Here is a 20,251-nt window from a genome sequence, read left to right on the forward strand (position 1 = left end):
ACAGAAATAATATATATTAAAAAAGTGAGGTAGTGTCCAAGAGCTCAATGTCCATTTAGGAATTGGATGGCAAAGGAGACGAAGCTGTTTCTGAACCACTGAGTGTGTGTCTTCAGGCTTCTGTACCCCGTACCTGATGGTAACAGTGAGAAAAGGGCATACCTTGGGTGCTGGAGGTCCTTAATAATGGATGCTGCCTTTCTGAGACACCGCTCCCTGAAGATGTCCTGGGTACTTTGTAGGCTAGTGCACAAGATGGAGCCGACTAAATTTACAACCCTCTGCAGCTTCTTTTGGTCCCATGTAGTTGGACTCCCCCCCACCCCACCCCCCCATACCAGACAGTGATGCAGCCTGTCAGAATGCTCTCTGTGGTACACCTATAGTTTTTGAGTGTATTTGTTGACATAGCAAATATCTTCAAACTGCTACTGAGTATAGTCGCTGTCTTGCCTTCTTTATAATTGCACGATATGTTGGGACCAGGTTAGATCCTCAGAGATCCTGATGCTTGGGAACTTGAAACTGCTCACTCTCTCTACTTCTATGGGGAATGGTGTGTGTTCCTTCGTCTTCCCCTTCCGGAAGTCCACAATCAGCTGTTTCGTCTTACTGACGTTGAGTGCCAGGTTGTCGCTGCGGCACCACTCCTCTAGTAGGTACGTCTCACTCCTGTATGCCCCCTCGTCACTATCTGGGATTCTACCAACAATGGTTGTATCATCAGCAAATTTATAGATGGTATTTGAGCTATGCCTAGCCATAGAGTCATGGGTATACAGAGAGAAGAGAAATGGGTCAAGCACACACCCCTGAGGTGCACCAGTGTTGATCGCTAGTGAGGAGGAGGTGCTATCACCAATCCGCACAGATTGTGGTTGAGGATCCAATTGCAGAGGAAGGTACAGAGGCCCAGGTTCTCAATCAGGATTGTGGGAATGACGACATTAAGTGCTGAGCTATAGTCGATGAATGGCATCCTGGCATAGGTGTTGGTGTTGTCCAGGTGGTCTAAAGCCGTGTGAAGAGCTATTGACCTATTGTCATACAGTATTGCCTTATTATTGTTCTATGTCCTGAGATACAGTAAAAAAAATTTTGCTTTGCATTGTAGGCAGCTGTCAATCCCAGGGGATCATGGGTGCCTCTAGTGGACTGTGTCCTCTCCAGGGCGCAAGCCTGGTTGGGAAGATTTGAAGAACCGGCTGTGGCCGATGTAGTGGGCTCCCCCTCAGCATGTCACTGATGTAGACCGAGGGAAGGGCAAGCGCCAATACAGCTTGGCACCCGTGTCATTGCAGAGGCTGCCAGAGTGAAATTGTAAACAACATCAAACTGCCTTAGGGACCCTGGCTCCAGATTTCTTCCTCGGGGTTTACTCCCGAAGCCTTTCCTGTGGCAGGGTATGGCCGCAGGGCAGTGGAGGTTTAAAATCAGAGTTTTCATTCTCCTAGGCAGGCTGCCGAACAAGGTTGATGAGCCCCACCTGACCAAAGCAGCTGGTTTTGAGGTGCCAGTGGTCGGCCCTTGCTCCTTCTCTTGTCAGTAGAAACAGTTCCGCCGGGCCTTGTAGCTAAGCCACACATGAAGGCCAAGAGTTGGATTTGGTTGTCAGAGACTGTTAGTGACGCACACAATTTGGAGCACTTTATAGGTGGTGGGTGATTATCGCCACTACCATCCCCATGACAACCTTAGACACCTTGTTTTGGATAAACACAAGAGATTCTACAGATGCTGAAAATCCAGAGCAACACCTACAAAATGCTGGAGGAGCTCAACAGGTCAGGGAGGATCTATGGAGGGGAATAAACAGTCAGTCTTATGAGCCGAGACCCTTCTTCAGGATGGTTCACAGACAATAAACTCCTGCAGTGATTCCCCTGGGGCTGAGATAACTGAATCACAACAAGTCTTGATGAATGATGTCAGCTTGAAACATTGACTATTTATTTCCCTCCATAGAAGCTGCTTAACTGCTGAGTTCCTCTAGCATTTTGCATGCATTGCTCAAGATTTCCAGCATTTTCAGAATCTCTTGTGTTAATGATATATTGTATTGCAGTTATGGAGAAAACATTGCAGACTTTCAGAGAATATCACTATTTCTGGTCCACAAAGGCAAAAAGAGCTGCAGGTGCTGGAATCTGGAATGAAAAGCATAATATTGTAAGAACTCAAAGGGTCTGATAGCATCTGCGCAGACAAAATACGTAAGTCAACATTTCGGGTCAAGACCTTTCATCAGGACTGATGCAGGGTCTCGGTTTGGAGCACCAACACACACCTTCTGCTTCCATTGAGGCTGCGTGAGCTGCTGAGTTCTTCCAGTGTTCAGTTTTTCAATGCTACTCATATGTACATCTGATAATAACTTGCTGGACAATGCAGCAACCTTGTAACTGAACTGACTGTTTCTTCACAGTGTGGACAGACCTGGGGTGGTGTGGGTAACACTAACATATTCTGTTTTTATTTTGGTTTTCAATCATCTGCAGGATTTTGATTTTGTTGGAGTTTAGTTATCCAGGAACCAGCAAGGGATTGGAGCATCTATGCAGGAGCTTATGTGCATCAGAGCAAATGAGTTTGTCAGGGGGAGAAGTGAACCTCATTAATTCCACCTACAGAGGCTTTTGTATCACACTAACTCACATTTGGCCAGGTCTAAGGTGGTGTTTATAGCCAGCCAAATGGTTCCAGTGACATTTACCCCTTTTATTCTGGAAATGATCTGCCAGAGGAGGCGGTGGAAATAGAAACAGGAACAACATTTAAGAGGTATCTTGACAGGCATGTGAATGAGCAAGACATGGAGGGATATGGAATTAATGCATGCAAATAGGATTGAAAAGGCAGGCAATACAGTCAGCATAGACGAAACAGACCAAAGTGCCAATTTCAGCGCTGTACAACTAGAGGAAGAAATTCAATATTGCATGTAAAAACTAGGAGGAACATTGCACACTTAACGGATACACCTGGAGGAATCTGTTCAAGAGGGCTCAGTGATACATGAGAACAACCTCTTCTGTGCCACAGAGTACAAGTGGCAGCTGAGAAAGGAAAGATCGGACAACCAAAAGATACAACCACTAACCACAGCCACGACTTGCTCTTGCCCACACTGAACCAGAATATGTGGGTCCTGGATCAGCCTCTACAGCCTCTTGAGGACCCACCAGTAGACAACTCCTTAGCAGAACATCATACTCGACTCAAGTGATCACACTACTACAACTCTATGATTTTAATCTAAATCTCTTTAAACCATTCTTGTTCTTCCACCACCAAAGTTCCCTCTAATTTTTCTTACAGCTGTGTGGACCAACCATTGAGCTGAGCAGGACATTTTTACATGGTCTTAAAACTTTAAATGCTTCCTTGTAATAGGCACTGTGAATATTTAGAATGAAAAGTTTAAAAAAAACAGATACTTTAGATTACTCATCAAAAAAAGAATATAGAATTTTTCTCATCAAACAAACACAAACCATAACTTATAACACAAATAAATGATGTCAGGCAGTCAAACACCCGACAGGCACAATGGCAAAAGTAAAATGTTTTGACTAGATGGCATCGGCGATCAGTGGCTGGGGATTTATTAGCAATGAGCTATCGTCTTCCATTCTGTGTCTATTGTTACAATTTGTAACAGTGCTGTAGCTTGAAATGCTGACAATATAGATATATTGAAGATCTAAAATATAAAGATTGGGGTATGTTTATTATTTAGAAAATTTATGCATTACTTTCTTTAACGCATAATTAATTATAGGGTGTTCACAATAATATTAACATAGATTTCAAAGTTATATTAACATTATACAAAATAAAATTCTAGCTGCATGGTAACAAAGGCTATGAGCACAAGAGCATTTTAGTTACTGCATGGCCACAAACCTACGCAACTGAGAAGGAACAGTATCCACCACTCACCTTACTCTCCAATGGCAATGGAGATATCCTTCCGTTATGAACATGAATTCCACAGCCATTTCACTGTGGAATTCCAATTCCAGTAAAGTGTTCCCCTCTCTGCCAATTCCTCCAACCATAGCATCACAGAGAGTCATAAAGCTTACAGCACAGAAATGGCTCCCCATGACCGTATTGACACTGTAACCATTTAACCAGTCCTATTGACATTTACTATTCAGTCACTTGTAAAATCTGGCTGAGTGAAGAAGGCATCATGGTGTACCTTGCAAAGAATCCTAGTTAATAAACATCTTTCATAATGGTTTTTATAGTTGGCATGTTAAGAAAGAAAGAAAGATTAGCTTATTTGTCGCTTGTGCTTCAACATCTTGAAACATACAGTGAAATGCATTGTTTTGCATCAATGGCCAACAGTGCAAGGATTGTGCTGGGCAGCCCATGAGTGTCACCTTGCTTCTAGCACCAACATAGCATGCCCACAGCTTACTCACCCTATCCCAAGCCATGCATCTTTGCAAAGTGGGAGGAAAGACAAATGGAAAGCAAAACAAATTGCAGACACTGGCCCCCAAACTTCCCTTCCCTTCAGACATCAACCGTCTCAACTTCATCACTCCTCTCTCCAATTCCAACCTCACTCCTTCCAAATGCTCTGCTCTCCACTCCCTCAGTACTAATCCTAACCTCACCATCAAACTCACAGATAAGGGGGGTGCTGTAGTAGTCTGGTGTACTGAACTCTATCTAGCTGAGGCCCAGCAACAACTGTCAGTCACCACCTTTTGCTTACCCCTTGAACAGGACCCCACTATGGATGACCAGGCCACTGTCTCCCATCCACTGCCACCAACTTCATAGTTCCTGCACCTCTCATTTCTACCTCCTACCCAAGATCCACAAACCCATTTGTCCAGGTAGACTTAACGTTTCAGCTTGTTCCTGCCCCACTGAACTCATATTTGCATACCTCGACTCTGTTTTATCCCCCCTAGTTCAGTCCCTTTCTACTTAACATCTGTGACACTTTATACACTCTAGATCTTTTCAATGATTTCAAGTTCCTTGGCCCCCATCATCTTATTTTTACTATGGATGTTGAGTCCCTATACACCTCCATCCCTTATCAGGAAGGCCTCAAAGCTCTCCATTTCTTTCTGGACACCGGATGAAACCAGTTCCCCTCCATCACCACTCTGCTCTGTCTAGCAGAACTTGTCTTCACTCTTAGAAATTTCTCCTTTGGCTCCTCCCACTTCCTTCGAACTAAAGGTGTCCTCACCTACCACCCCACCAGCCTCTGCATCCAATGCATAATTCTCTGCAACTTTCGCCATCTCTGACAGGTTCCCACTACCAAGCAGATCTTTCCCTCTCCCCTCCTCCCCCCACCACTTCCTGCTTTCCACAGGGATCTCTGTCTATGCAACTCCTTTGTCCATTCGTCCCTCCTGGCACTTTTCCTTGCAAGCGGAACAAGTCCTATACTTGATCCTACACCTCCTCCCTACTACCATTCAGGGCCCCAACAGTCCTTCCAGGAGAGGCGACAATTCATCTTTGAGTCTGTTGGGGTCATATACTTTGTAGGGTGCCCCAGTATGGCCTCCTGTATATTGATGAGACTTGACGTAGATCAGGAGACCATTTTGCTGATCACCTATGTTCCATCCAACAGAAAAAGCGGGATCTCCCAGTGGCCTTCCATTTTAATTCCACTTCCCATCCTCATTCCAATATGTCTATCCATGGCCTCCTCCACTGTCATAATGAGGCCACACTCAGGTTCAAGCTTATATTCCATCTGTGTAGCCTACAAACTGATGGCATGAATGCCAATTTCTCAAACTTCAGGTTCGTCCCCCCCCACCCCTCCTTCACCATTCCCCACTCTCACTTTATCTCCTTGACTGCCCATTGCCTCCCTCCGGTGCTTCTTCCTTCTTTTCCTTCTTTCATGGCCTTCTGTCCTCTCCTATCAGACTCCTCCCTTCTCCAGCCCTGCATCTTTTTTCACCAATCAACTTTCCAGCTCTTTACTTCATCCCTCCCCCTCCCAGTTTCACCTATAACCTTGTATTTCTCCCCCCCCACCCCCACATTTTAACTGTACTCCATATTTTTTTCCCCAGTCCTGCTGAAGGGTCTTGGCTTGAAATGTTGACTGTACTCTTTTCTATAGATGCTGCCTGGCCTGCTGAGTTCCTGCAGCATTCTGTGCGTGTTGCTTGGATTTCCAGCATCTGCAGATTTTCTCTTGTTTACAGACACTGGAAACAGCTTATAATTTGATTTCTGTTACCCATTGCTCTCCTACCCCCCCTCCCCCGCAACTTAAAGCCAATTTTTTTACTCTTTCCCAGTTCTGATGAAGAGAAACATCAACACTTTTTTTTTCTCACCACAGATGCTGCCTGACCCACTGAGTATATCCAGTACTTTGTTTACATATCACACCATATGTTGAGCAGCTTAAAATTAACTGGTAGAAAACAAAGCAGTTTTATTTAACAGCACTTTCTACAACATTCAATTCTGGCAAGACAGTAAAGGGTTTGTGTTATAAAAGACTTTGAGAATAATGAGAATATGATTTGGTCAACACAACATGAACTTCAAGAATTCATCTTGGGATATATTCGCAGGCCAGCATTTATTGCTAAACCCGAATTCAGGGGTTCCCAACCTTTTTTTGCCATAGACCCCTACCATTAACTGAGGGAACCCTTGCCCTAAGAGCTTTTGAAGTAGTGATTTGCCTTAAGCTGATCTAATGAACACAGTGAAAGTTCCCCCACAGTGCTACCAAAAAGACCCAGGTTTAATTCCTGCAGCTGCCTATAAGGAATGTTGTATGTTCTCCCCGTAACTGTGTGGGTTTCCTTTGGGTGCTATGGTTTTCTTCCACATGGGTTAATAGGTTAATTGGTCGCAGGGGTCATTGGGCTGGAAGGGTGTGTTACTGTGCTGTATCTCTAAATAAAATATAAACCATGGATTCTAAGATTTTAACCTGTAGCAATGAAGGACCAGAGAGAATTGGCCAAGCTGGGACAGTGCATGATTTCCCCAGTGCCTGCAGCTTTGAGAGAGTTGGTGATTGGCTGCTGTGTACTCAGCAGAAGATGCACATTATCATTATCACAGGCTGATGGAACGAAGAGTTCTTTAAAGTGCTGGAATGAGGTGTCAATCAAGTTGGCTTGCCTTATGCTGCAAGTTGCTGAGCTTGTTAGGAGTTGTCGGAACTTCATTTATCTAAAATGTGGTGTGAAGTGTATTCTTTCAGATGCTCCTGCATGTTAGATGGTGAAGAGGCTTTAGGGAGTCAGGAATTGAGACACTACAAGATAACCTATTCTAGACCACATTTCATCCAAACTCTTCTGTAACCAAATATGCTGTTAGAGTCAAGAGTTTATCATGGTGCATGTGAATATCCCCATTTAATAAATCAGCCATCGTGGTTGTGTGGAGTCAAATTGCAGGACATAGTGTATGGAAAAAGTACAAGGAGAGATTATCTGAATTCATGGATGCTTAAGATTCAGTTAGCTTTGCTGGAGGAATGTTTTGAGTTTAACTAAAAAAAAGAGAATAAACACATTAACATAGTCATAAGCCAAACATAAGTCAACTCAAATATCACAAAACTTATTGTTTAAAATATTCTCCATCATTCTGTTGGAGGTGTCCTGTCAAAATTTTAGATCTGGCTGATAGTGGTTTAGAATCCCGTGTTTAATGAGACCCGTCAATCAACAGCACTTACAAGGGAAATGACCAGCATATCAAAATGTTAAATGGGTTTAAAAAATTCACATGCTTGTCAAATTAATCCCTAAATCGGAATGTGTTCTGCAGTAAGGAGCTAACCTGAATTTCTATGATACCACACATAAGCTTCTCACGGTATCAGAAAGAAGCTTTTCACTAAATAAACCTAGTCACTGTGGAAACATGAGAGCAAATTTTTGTACTAGAATCCATGTGATAATGGTTTGACTTGTTTTGGCTGTCGATTCAGGTAATAATTTTGATCAGAAACCCTCATACTATTTATAGAGAGCACAGTAACAGGTTCTTTGGCATATCTAATCCATTCCAGTCTGGTCTTCTATCAGTCTCATCTACTTGTACCCAGACCATAAGACAGAGGAGCATTCAGCCCATCAAGACTGCTCTGCCATTCCATCATGTCTGATTCTGGATCCAACTCAACCCCTAACACCTGCCTTATTGCCATATCCTTTGATTCCCTGACTGATCAAGTAACTATCAACTTCTGCCTCAAATATACCCACGGACTTGGCCTCCACTGCAGTCTGTGGCAGAGCATTCCACAGATTCACTACTCTTTGGCTAAAAAAATTCCACCTTACCTCTGTTCTGAAAGGTTGCCCATCAGTTCTGAGGCTGTGCCCTCTTGCTCTGGATACCCCCACCATAATAAGCATCCCCTCCACATCCACCCTATCCAGTCCTTTCAACATTTGGTAGGTTTCACTGAGATTCCTCCCACATTCTTCTAAATTCCAGTGAGTAGAGATCCAAAGCTGCCAAATGGTCCTTATATGTTAACCCCTTCATTCCCAGAATAATCTTGTGAACCTCCTTTGGACTCTCTCCAATGACCATAGCTTTCCATACACCTCAGATCCACGTACATACCTATCAAAACTTCTCTTAAGTGTTGCAATTCAAACTGCACCTATCTGCTGGCAGCTTGATTCACACACGTTACCTTCTGACTCAGTGTCCCTATGCGCACGCACACACATGCACACACATCTATCCACTTCAATGTTTAACATGTTGTGTGCTCAGAGATGTCTTTCTGCACACCACCGTTGTAATGCATGGTTATTTGAATTACTGTTGCCTTCCGTCAGTGTGAACCTGTCATGCCATTCTCCTCTGACTCCCCCCCCCCCCATTAACAGGGTGTTTTCACCCACAGAACTACTGCTCACTGGGTGTTTTTTGTTTATCGCACCATTCTCTGTAAACTCTTGAGGCTGTTGTGCATAAAAATTCCAGGATATCAGCAGTTTCTGAGAAACTCAAACTACCACAACTGGCACCAACAATCATTCCACAGTGAAAGTCACTACGGTCACATTTCTCTCCTATTCTGACGTTTGGTTAAACAATGACGGAACCTCTTGACCATATCTGTATGCTTTTACGCATTGAGTTGGCTGATTACCCGTAGATAGGGACCTAGGCAGAAACTGGCGATGTCTTGTTTCCCCTGAACAGGTTGCTTTGCTAGGCTGTTTCAGAGTGCATTTAGGATTCCACCACCAGGGGTGGATCTGGAGTGGGTGAAAATGGCAGGTTTGCTTCTTTGAAAGACAGGTTGCTGGCAAAGTGGAGCAGCAGTTTTTGTTGCTGCCACACGGCTCCAGGTACCAGCTTTAATGCTGACCTTAGGTTTTGTCTCTGTGGAGTTTGCAAGTTATTATTCATGAGTTTTGCTTGGGTGCTCTGGGTTCTTACCACATGCCAAAATCACGTCGATAAGTTAAGTGACTACTGTAAGTCAGTTCTGGTGTAAGTGGGTAGCAGAGGAAACAGTGTGGAGTTCATGGACATGTGAGTGAGAATGGCTTATTGAAGGGTATTTGGACTGGTGGGAGTGTTTTGAGTGCTGGCAAAGATTTCATGGGACAAATGGACCCAGGAAATGGGGTGTGTACGAAAATCTGGTAGGTTTTTCATTTCTCACTGCTATTGGGTCTTTCACAACTGAGGCAGGGAAGGGAGATGGAGTCTCGGTTTAACTTCACATCAGAAAGATAAGCGCCTGGGATAGTGCAGCATTCCCTCTGCACTTATTCACATTCCCAGAGCCACAAAATGCTGGAGGAGCTCAGCAGCTTCAATATAGGGGAACAAAGAGTCCATGTTTTGGGTCTCAGTTGAAACATCAACTGTTCATTTCCCTCCATAAATGCTGAGTACCTCCAGCTGTTTGTGTGTGTGTGTGTGTGTGTGTGTGTGTGTGTGTGTGTGTGTGTGTGTGTGTGTGTGTGTGTGTGGGTGTTGCGTGAGATTTCCAGCATTTCAAGAATCTCTTGTGTTTATTGCATTCCCAACATGGATTTTATATCCAAATTTTTGCACTGCCATTGAATACCATAACCACCTGAGGCAGAGGTGAGAAAGACACCCCAGATTTAGATTCAGATTTAGTTATCACATGTATATTGAAACATACTGACCTGCTGAGTTCCTCCAGCATTCTGTGTGAGTTCCTCCAGTATCTGCAGAATTTCTTGTGTTTATGAAATGTGTTGTTTATTTTAATGGCCAACAAACCCAAAGATGTGGTGGGGGCATCCCACAAGTGCTGACACACATTCCAGCACCGAGATAGCACGCTCACAATGTTCAGTAGAACAACGAAAGCAACAACAGAACAACAATCGCAAATCAAGCCCCTTTATCATCCCCGTTCCACACACACACACACACATCCCCCTCCCTCCCCACCCCGCCCCAAGGACTGGCCACCTTCAGGCCTCCAGTCCTGGTCCCCAGACTCTCAGACTCAGAGACATTGGACCTCCAAATTTGGGACACACAGGTCATTTACTGGGACGACCTTATTTTGCATGCTTGGGAATTTTTGCTGCTTTGTTAAAGTGTGTATACTTTACAGAAGGTTGAAATTTGTCTCCTTACAGGGATGAACAAAGCAGCCCAATGGAATCGATTAAAACAAAAGTGAGACTGTCACAAACACCCAATGTGCGGAGCAAAAAATACAAATTGTGCAAGGAATGGAAGTGAGAAAATAGCATTCAGAACTGAAGTTCAGGAAAATGAGTCCACAGAAGCCCGTTAGTTGCAGGTCACAGCCTTAGTTCAGTGCAGAGAAAGCATTTTCAGAGAGGTTTAAATTGCTGATACAGCACTGGTTAAATGTTGATCTGACAGGCATGGATTCTTTAGCCGCCCCTCCACACCCCAAGACAGTGAACTATTTCAAATTCATTAACAGAAGTTGATAACTGTTAAATACAGCACACCCGTGGGAAGCCCCTAATCCTGAGTGTTTGGCAAGGGCAGTCTGGTATAATCCCTCTCACAGGAAGAGAAAAACATCAAGAATAAAAATACTGTTTGGCATTTAGATTCTGCTGTGAAAGCAGGTTTAGGAATACAGAATGCTGGAGAGTGCTTCAAAGTTATTTTGTTAAAGTCAAATGGTTTTGTATGATACCTGCCAGTCACGTTGAGCTGATTGGTCTCACTTCAGTCTCAGGTGCCTTCATTAGTACGTTGATTTGTGCATTAAGTTAGTTTTAACTGTTTATTCATGGCTTAAGTCTATTGCCTTCCTTTTGAAATGTTGAAAAGGTGATCTCCGCGGCACGTAGAGTTCCTACCATCGGAAGCATACTTGTTGCACTTACATATATGACTGTTTGGGTACATGATGATCATTTGATATTCAAACCTGTTACAGAGTGGATGCCACCAAGAGAGTACCTAAGGCAAAACCTAAATCAATGACACATTTGTAGAAGTATATGGGCCATCTTAAGACAAAGGAGTGGAGTTAGGCCATTCAGCCCATTGACTCTGCTGCGCCATTCCATCATGGCTGGTTCATTATCCCGCTTAATCTTATTCTCCTGCCTCTCCCCATAACCTTTGACATCCTGAGTTATCAAGAACCTATCACCTCAACTTTAAATATACCCAATTATCTGTCCTCCTCCACGGCCATCTGTGGCAATGAATTCCACAGATTTACCACCCTCTGGCAAAAGAAATTCCTCCTCATCTCTGTTCTAAAGGGACGTCCTTATAATCTATTCTATTCATTAAAAGTATCCTTTTATCACTGACAGAATTAATTATCTGATTATTCATCCTCACTAGCAAGTTAATTAGACTTTTTGAAAACTTCAGTGATTACATATAATGCAACAGATTAAGGAAGTGAGAGGTTCTGCTTCACTTAAGACATTAAATGGTTTTGTTAATTGCCATTTGATATTGATTGTAAACTTGGAGGATTGATTGAAGACATTACTTTCAGTATTTCTTAGTTTTGATTTTCCCCTTAATGAATTGTGGTGTTATGCTTATCAATTCAGGGACTGTCGATGCAGGAGAATGACACACTTTCCACTGAAGGCAGTCAATCCCAAAATAATGGTGCCTCTTCCCATAGCAAGGTTGAAGGAGAGGTAAAGATCCCTCCATTCTACCACCTGGTAAAGCAGTCTGTGCTTAACCTCAACACAAGAGATTCTCCAGATGAGGCAACAATTCACCCGTGAGTGTTGGGGTCATCTACTGTATCCCAACATCCTGATCTGGATCTCCGGCACATTGATGAGACCCAACGTTGATTGGGACACCACTTCGTCAAGCACCTACATTCCGTCTGCCACGAAAAGTGGGTTTTCCTGCTGGCCACCCATCTCAATTCTACTTCCTATTCCCGTTACAACATGTCAGTTCATGGCCTCCTCTCCTGCCTTGATGAGGCCACATTCAGGTTAGCAGAGCAACACCTTACATTTCGTCTGGGCAGCCTCCAACCTGACGGCATGAATGTCGCTTTCTTGAACTTCCAGTAATTACCCTCCCAATCCGCTCCGTCACCATTCCTGCTTCCCTCTCACATCTTCCCTCTGGTGTTCCACCCCTTTCCCTTTCTTCTATGGTCCTTTGTCCTCTCCCATCAGATTCCCATTTTTCCAGTCCTTTATCTCTTTCGCCAGTTAACTTCCCAGCACTTTACTTCACCCTCACCCGCCTCTCCTGGTTTCACCTATCACCTGCCACCTTGTACTTCTTCCTCTCCTCCCCACCTTCTTAGTCTGACTCCTTCCCCCTCCCTTTCCAGTCCTGATTGAAAGGTCTCAGCATGAAATGTCCACTGTTTACCCTTTGTTCATGGATGCTGCCAGGCCTGCAGAGTTCTTCCGGCATTTTGTATGTGTTGCTTTGGATTTCCAGCATCTGCTGATTTTCTCATGTTTGAGATTCTGCCGTTGCTGGAAATCTTGAGCAGCACACAGAAAATGTTAGAGAAACTCAGCAGGTCAGGCAGCATCTATCAAGCCAAAACCTTTCATCAGGACTCAGCACTTAACCTAAATCCTTTACACTTTGCTGGGATATTTCTCCATTTCCCATAGAGGTCTCTATTCAAAATTCACTACGGAATTAATTATGAGGGGTATAGATGGGGGTGGGTGGTGGAGGGGGATGCATCGCTACCAAAGTAGGTGTAAGGTGCACCTTCCCTCTGCTAACCTGCTGATCATCCTTGGGCAAGGTGTAGTACCTACTTATCCCCACCACCACCCATCAGGGTCACATGAAGCCATGAAATCAGGTGGTGGATGGTGGTACGAGCAGCTGGTGCATATCACAAGTCCACTGACACCAGGCAGACAATCTCTGAAGGGTATTGACAATGGCTGGGATCATCTGTCTTGTAAAGACACTGTCCAGAAAAAGCAATGGCAAACAACTTCTGTAGAAAAATTTTCCAAGAACTATCATGATGATGATGGTGAGGAGGTAGGGTAAATTTAAGCAGACTTTTCCATTGAGCTTGGGTGAGGCTGGAATTAGAGGTCATGAGTTAAGGGTGAAAGGTGAAATGTTTAAGGGGAACGTGAGAGGGACCGTCTTCACTCAGAGAGTGGTGAGAGTGTGGAATGAGTTGCCAGTGCAAGTAGTGGATCTGGGTTTGATTTCAACATTTAAGAGAAATTTAGATAGGTATGTGGGTATGGAGTGTTGTGGTTCAGGTGAAAGTTGAAGGGACTTGGCAGAATAATAGCTCGGCATGGACTAGATGGGCTGTGAGGCCTGTTTCTGTGCTGTCCATGGAGTCATTCTGTATAGGCTGAGAAATCTCCTGCAGACTGTTTTGTGCAGGGGTTGTCACGGTGCTGTTCTGAAGAGATCTCAAAGATTGGAACCAGGGATGACCAGGGATGAACCAAGGAATGATTTGGACTTACTTCGATAATGACCAATTATGCTGTAGTGATTTGCTGCATATTGCACCCACTGTGTGCCAGCTGAGGAGATTATAGAACATTGAACAGGCTCTTTGGCCCACAATGTTCTGCAACCTATATAAACCTGCTCTGCAATCAATCTAATCCTTCCCTCCTGCACAGTCCATAACCCTCCATTTTATATCTTCCATGTGCCTATCTAAGAGACCATTAAATGGCTCTGTTGTATCAGCTTCTACCACCAAACCTGCAAGTGGGCTCCAAGCACATATCACTGTCTGTGTAAATTCCTACCTCTGACATCTCCTTTAGACTCACCTTAAACTTAATGTCCTATGGTTGTGTCAAAGGTTGAGATGGCAGAGTTGTCTATAGGCCCCTTTACAGCAATATAGTACAGAGGACAGCATTAACTTAGAGACATGTGTTTCAAGAGTACTGCAGTAAATACCAGTGACTTCAATCTATAGATAGAACATAGAATATTGAACATAGTACAAGCCCTTTGGCCCACGAGGTGGTACTGACGTTTTAACCTACTCTAAGATTGATTGAACCTTTCCCTCCCACATAGCCTTCCATTTTTCTTTCAATGGTTACCACAATGTTTTACAGTACCAGAAACCTGGGCTCAATTCCCTCAGCTGCTTTAAAGAGTTTGTATGTTCTCCCCTGAAACTGTGTGGTTTTCCTCTGGCTTTCCTAGTCTCTTCCCACAGTCCTAAGATGTACATCCCTGTAGGTTAATTGGTCCCATGATTAGGCAAGGATTGCTGGGCAACATGGTTTGAAGGGCTGGAAGGGCCTATTCTGTGCTGTATCTCAATAAGTAATAAATAAAATCTACGTGCCTATTTAACAATCTCTTCAATGTTCCTAATCTATCTGCCTCCACCACTAGCCCTGGTAGCTCATTCAAATCAAAGAGGCAATGATACTGTGAAGAATGAACTCTTGTGGTGTGTATGAAAGTACATTTGTACATTGAGGAGCCAGCTGGGAACATGCTGTCCTAGAGTGGGTACTGAACAAGGAGAATGGGCAAGTTAATAATCTTATTATGCAAATCCTTTAGTTAAGAGATACTACAACATGATGGAAGTGAAAATGAGGTAGCTTAAACCTAAACAAAGGTCCTAGATGTAATCAAAAGAGTGTGTTGGCAATGACAGATAGGAAAATTTCATTAAAATACAAGATTGATCAAAATAGTTCTTACCTTTCAACCAGCTCCTGAACCAGCATGGATAACTTCACACGCCTCAACACTGAAGTGATCACTGATCACAACCTACGGACTGACATTCAAGGACTCCACAACTCGTTCTCAGTATACTTTATTTATTGCTTTGGTTTGTTTGTTTATTTATTTTTGTATTTGCACAATTTGTCTAGCACATTGGTTGTTTGCCAGTGTGTAGCTTTTCATAGATTCTGTTGTATTTCTTTGTTCTACTGAGAATGCTTCTGAGGAGATGAAACTCAGGGCAGTAAATGGTGACATATGCATACTTTGGTAATAAATTTACCTCTAACTTTCAGACAGCTTGGTCAGCATTGAGTTGGACAGGTGACGAAGGACATCTGGAATCCAAGCCTCTACTCTGTGCTGGAAGGCCAGCAATGTGTACGGATGACAAAGGACATTTGTCCCAGGAAAGGACATCTATGTGAGAAGGAGGCATTAGAGCTGGCGAGCCGGTGAGCCCGAGGTTTGGGGTCCAAACTTGCATGCTTCCCCCAGCACATCCTTGGTAGTGTTGGTTGTTAATGTAAATGGTGCATTTCACTTTGTGTTAACATGGACATATGATAAATAAATCTGAATCTGCGTGGGGCTGAGGGGCCATTTTCCAAGCTGTAGAATCAGAACACTCTGACACCAAAGAATAAACACCAGAACTGTAACATTTAAATATACTTTTCTGAAGCAAACATACAAAGGATGAAGCAAGGCAGTCATAGTTTCTAAAACTGTTGATTGTATTAGATATAAAGAGGCATCATACAAATGGGCCAGAAAACAGTAGCTGGCATTGAGCAAAAAGTAGCATTGAGATCAGTTTAAACTTCAATAAAAAAAAGTCCACGAGTTTGATTAAGTGAGGAGAAACTGAGCATGAAAGGAAACTTACAAGGCACATGAAAATGGATTGTCAAAGCTTCTACAAGGAAGTAAAAAGGAAAAGATTAGTGAAGACAAATGTCAGTCCCTTACAGTTATAAAAAGGGAAAGTTCCACTGGGGAACAAAGAAAGATCAGAGCAATTAAACACTTGTTCTGTCTTCAATGGAAGGGAACACAAATAGCATCTCAGATACGCGGGGAATGCTGGAATCTAATGAAAAGGAAGATTTAAAGGAAATTTGTATTAGTATAAAAATAGTGCTAAAAAAGTTAATGGCACTGAAAATTCCCAGGGCCTGATCATCTTTATCCTTGAGTACTACAAGAAGCAGCCATTGAAATCATGGAATAGTGAACCGTTGAAATAGTGAATGCATTCATCGTCATCTACTCCACAGAATATGGGATCATTCCTGCAAATTAGGTGGTGGAAAGTGTAAAAGGAGGGAAAGAGAAAACAGGGAACTATTTACCTAACAACAGCTGTAGGGAAAATGCTAGGTCTATTAAAAAAAGATGTGATAATAGGACACTTAGAAAATATCAGTCCTGATAAAGGGTCTTGGCCCAAAATGTTGGCAGTTTATTCCTCTTCATAGAGCTGCCTGATCTGCTGAGTTCTTCCAGCATGTTGTATGTGTTGCTCTGGAATTTCAGCATCTGTAGAATCACTTGTGTTTATGAAAGGAATATTATGTTTGATAAACCTGGTGGTGTTAAGAGGTAACTCATAGAATAGTTCTGGAAGGCTTTGGATAAAATTCCACAAAATGAGGTTAGTGCACAAAACTAAAACACGAAGTATTGGATGTAATATGGATTGAAAACAGCAGCATGGCATGAACAAGGTCATTCTTTGGTAACCAGTGCAGTAACACATGGATCAGTGTTTGGGAGCCAGCTGGAAAACAATATAAAAGACTAGAGACAAGGCAGGGATCATGAACAATTCCTTGAAGCTGCAAGGAAGATTGAAGCATTGAGATGAATGCCGATGGGGTCAGCAAAAGCTCTCAACAGAGGCAGTCAGCAGCTGGATTGGTGCATGTTGCCCTGGATCGGCAGCATTAGGAACTGAGTCAGCGATCACTCTTGATGGAAAGACTGAGTTCGTGCAGCTGCTCTCCTCATATGCAGACAAAAAGATGTTTCCCATATTCGAAGTTTTGTGTGATTGTTGGACTGTACAATCGCTTTTTTTGGTGTTTTCTTTCTTTTGAACAATTGGCGGGTGGGTGATGTGTTAATTTTTGTGTGTAAGGGGGGGGTTGGGAGTTTGGTGCTGCTGTTGCTTTTATCTGCTGCAAGTGGGGATTGTTTTGTGTAGGAGCTCGGTGATTGATGTTATGGATCTTTTTTTGCTGCAGGTGAGGGTGGGATTTTTGGGTCTGCAAGTTTTATTTCTTTTCGTTTTCCTGCCGGTTGGGGGGGAGTTGATGTCTTTTTTTTTCATCAGCATCCATGGTATTTCTGTATTTAATGGCTATCTGGAGAAGACAAATATCAGAGTTGTATTGTACGTGCATATTTTGACAATAAAATGAAACTATGAAATATACCTTAATGTTCTCAGTGAGGAACCAAATAAAACAATTCTAAAATAGATGACGGGCATAAATCTGGATGGGATTGCATGTGAGGAGAGGTTTCAAGATGAATGAGTTGCCAATTCTATGGCAGAAACAGTATAACACAGAGAAATGTGAAGTTCCACTTTGGTAGAAAAACACTGAAAGGCAGGCATATTATTTAAATAGTGAGAGATTGGGAAATGTTGATGTAAACAAAAGATTTTCTGGGTCTTCATATACCCATTATCAAAAGTAAATTTGACCAAAAGATCATAAGACACAGTGGCAGAATTGGGATATTCAGCCGATCAGGTACTCTCCACACTCAATCATGGCTGATTTATTATCCTTCTCAATCCATTCTTCTGCCTTGTCCCTGCAATCTTTGATGGTAAACGGCGTGTTGGATTTATTGCAAGCTCTGGGTACAGGAACAAGGATGTCTTTCTACATTTATAGAGGGTCATGGTGAGAATGTACTTGGAGTATTGTGTGCTGCTTTGGTCCAAGGAAAGGAGTGAATGGGGTCTCCAGGGAGGGGTAGCACCTCTGGTGAGGGGGCTTGTGTTCATTTTGGGGCAGTTCACTCACCTTTAGTTTCCACTGGACACTCAGCTCTCACCTATGGCTCCAAGAGGCCGCTTGCCTGCAACAGGGGCACCAGTACAGGCAGGCTAAAGCAGCTGAGGGTTGCCAGCAGGCCTCACACCCCAGTGAGATGGGGGCTGATCTGTGGCAGCATATGTAGTCACCTCTGGTGGACTGGGCAGGTAAGACCAAAAGATAGCTCCAATGTCCAGGAAGCCCGTTCTGCAATGCCTCATAGAGAGAAAAGGGCATGACAAGGCACATGGTCATCTACTGTAACCAAGTCAGACCCCAGTTATGGGGCCATTGGACCTAGACTGCCAAGGTCAAAAGAGTACAGCTGCCTCGGTGCAAAGGCTTTCCCACTTTATTTCTCCTGCGCTGTCACCAACATGACGGACATCCAACCAACCAGTTAATGAAGGTAAAGAGCCAAGTGCAGTTTCACCAGAGCGATTGCTGGAGGGATGATTGTATAAAGAGACATTGAGTTGACCAGAGTGTAACCTGATTAGACAGAGTGGATACAAGGAGAATGTTTCTCTGGCTGTGTAGAACAGTGGTGAATAGTGGTTCTGAAATGAGATATCAGAGTCTCAGGATAACTTGGATGGAGATGAGGAGAGATTCCTTCATTCAGCAGATGGTGAATCTGTGGTGCAGGATAAGACACAATATATTTAAGGAGTAGATCATAAGACCATAAAACATCAGAGAAGAATTAGGCCATTTGGCCCATCGAGTCTGCTCTGCCATTCGATCATGGCTGACGTAATGTCCGTCTCAACTCCATTCTCTTGCCTTCTCCCCATAATCATTGACACCCTTACTAATTAAGAACCTATCAACCTCTGCTTTAAATATACTTAATGACTTGACCTCTACAGCTGTCCATGGCAATGAATTTCAGAGTAGGTAGATTTCTCAACAAAAAGAGCATCAAGGGATACTGGGAAAGAGTGTGAGCACGTTATTGAGACAGCAGATTGGGCAATGATTGCTTTGAATTGCAGAGCAGACTGGATGGGCCAAATGGCTGATTGGCCTACTCCACTCTTATTTACTACATTTTAGACGGTAGATGGATTGTCAATCAAGCTTCTTCCTGAGAGCTTGGTTACTTCTCTCTAATGACACATACATTTTCCTAACTTGTGATTTGTCAGTGCTGGAGAGGGCTTAGCACGTCAGGAAGTGAGCAACTCTTCATTGACAACATTATCAATGGCCTGTTACATGAAGATATTGCCAGATTAACTGCTGTTTCTTTTCTGATTTTGATGCATGCTACTACTTTCTACGATTGAACTCCAACAAATCTTTTGGTATTTCTTGTCAGACCACCTGATCTTCCTGAATGAGCAGTGGATGAAGGGGTGGACTCACAAGGCCTGGTAATGCTCCACTTAAAATCCAGAACACTGGTTAAAAATTGTAGAGTCTTCCATTGTCAAAGAGTTAAAGTGCTGCTTTTCAGTACACAGTGCCAGATTAATTTGTACATTTGTGAAACACTTAATGCATTAAATACTTAACTATTTGCTCTTTCTTCCTTCCGGGATGGTGCAGAAGTTTGTGTTAAATCCATATGCATTCACTACACATTCAAAGAGTGGAGAAGCAACGTTTTCCACAGTAAACTTAGAGTAGTGGCAATGTCTTCCTTCTAAACGCGTCTTGGAACATTCAGTCCTCCCTCGGCGTTTGTGCGCCTGTGTCAGAGAATTCCCTAGATGGGTGCGAGAAGGTTATATTATGATGTTTGGCCCACTTGGCAAAGATGGCTTTCTCAGTAATGAATCTGTGACCTCCATGGTGGGCTTTTTCGTGCCTGACATACTCTGCGCATTCGTCTCGACTCCCAGGTTCATAGTAATGATAAGGAATTTTTTTGCGTTTTTCATTCCTGTGAAGACTGAAAGAAAAGCATCAATGACATTTTATCCTTGGCATATCCAGACTAAATACTACATCTAAAAAGTATCAAGGAACAAAAATTCTAAGGATGTTCTGTGTGT

At 43.2% G+C, this 20,251-nt stretch overlaps 1 protein-coding gene across 3 annotated transcripts in view; it reads right to left on the reverse strand.

The window, feature by feature from the left end:
* Positions 1–17,237: 17,237 nt before the first annotated feature.
* The window catches only part of st6galnac3 (ST6 (alpha-N-acetyl-neuraminyl-2,3-beta-galactosyl-1,3)-N-acetylgalactosaminide alpha-2,6-sialyltransferase 3), a 257,863-nt gene continuing 254,849 nt past the window's right edge, over positions 17,238–20,251 (reverse strand). For all 3 annotated transcript variants that reach the window (XM_059983814.1, XM_059983813.1, XM_059983815.1), the window contains one exon: positions 17,238–20,148. In XM_059983814.1, the coding sequence (XP_059839797.1) occupies positions 19,920–20,148 (229 nt within the window). In that variant the 3' untranslated portion in view covers positions 17,238–19,919. The remainder of the gene's footprint in view (positions 20,149–20,251) is intronic.

Source organism: Hypanus sabinus, chromosome 11 (assembly GCF_030144855.1).
Source record: "Hypanus sabinus isolate sHypSab1 chromosome 11, sHypSab1.hap1, whole genome shotgun sequence".
Classification (NCBI taxonomy): domain Eukaryota; kingdom Metazoa; phylum Chordata; class Chondrichthyes; order Myliobatiformes; family Dasyatidae; genus Hypanus; species Hypanus sabinus.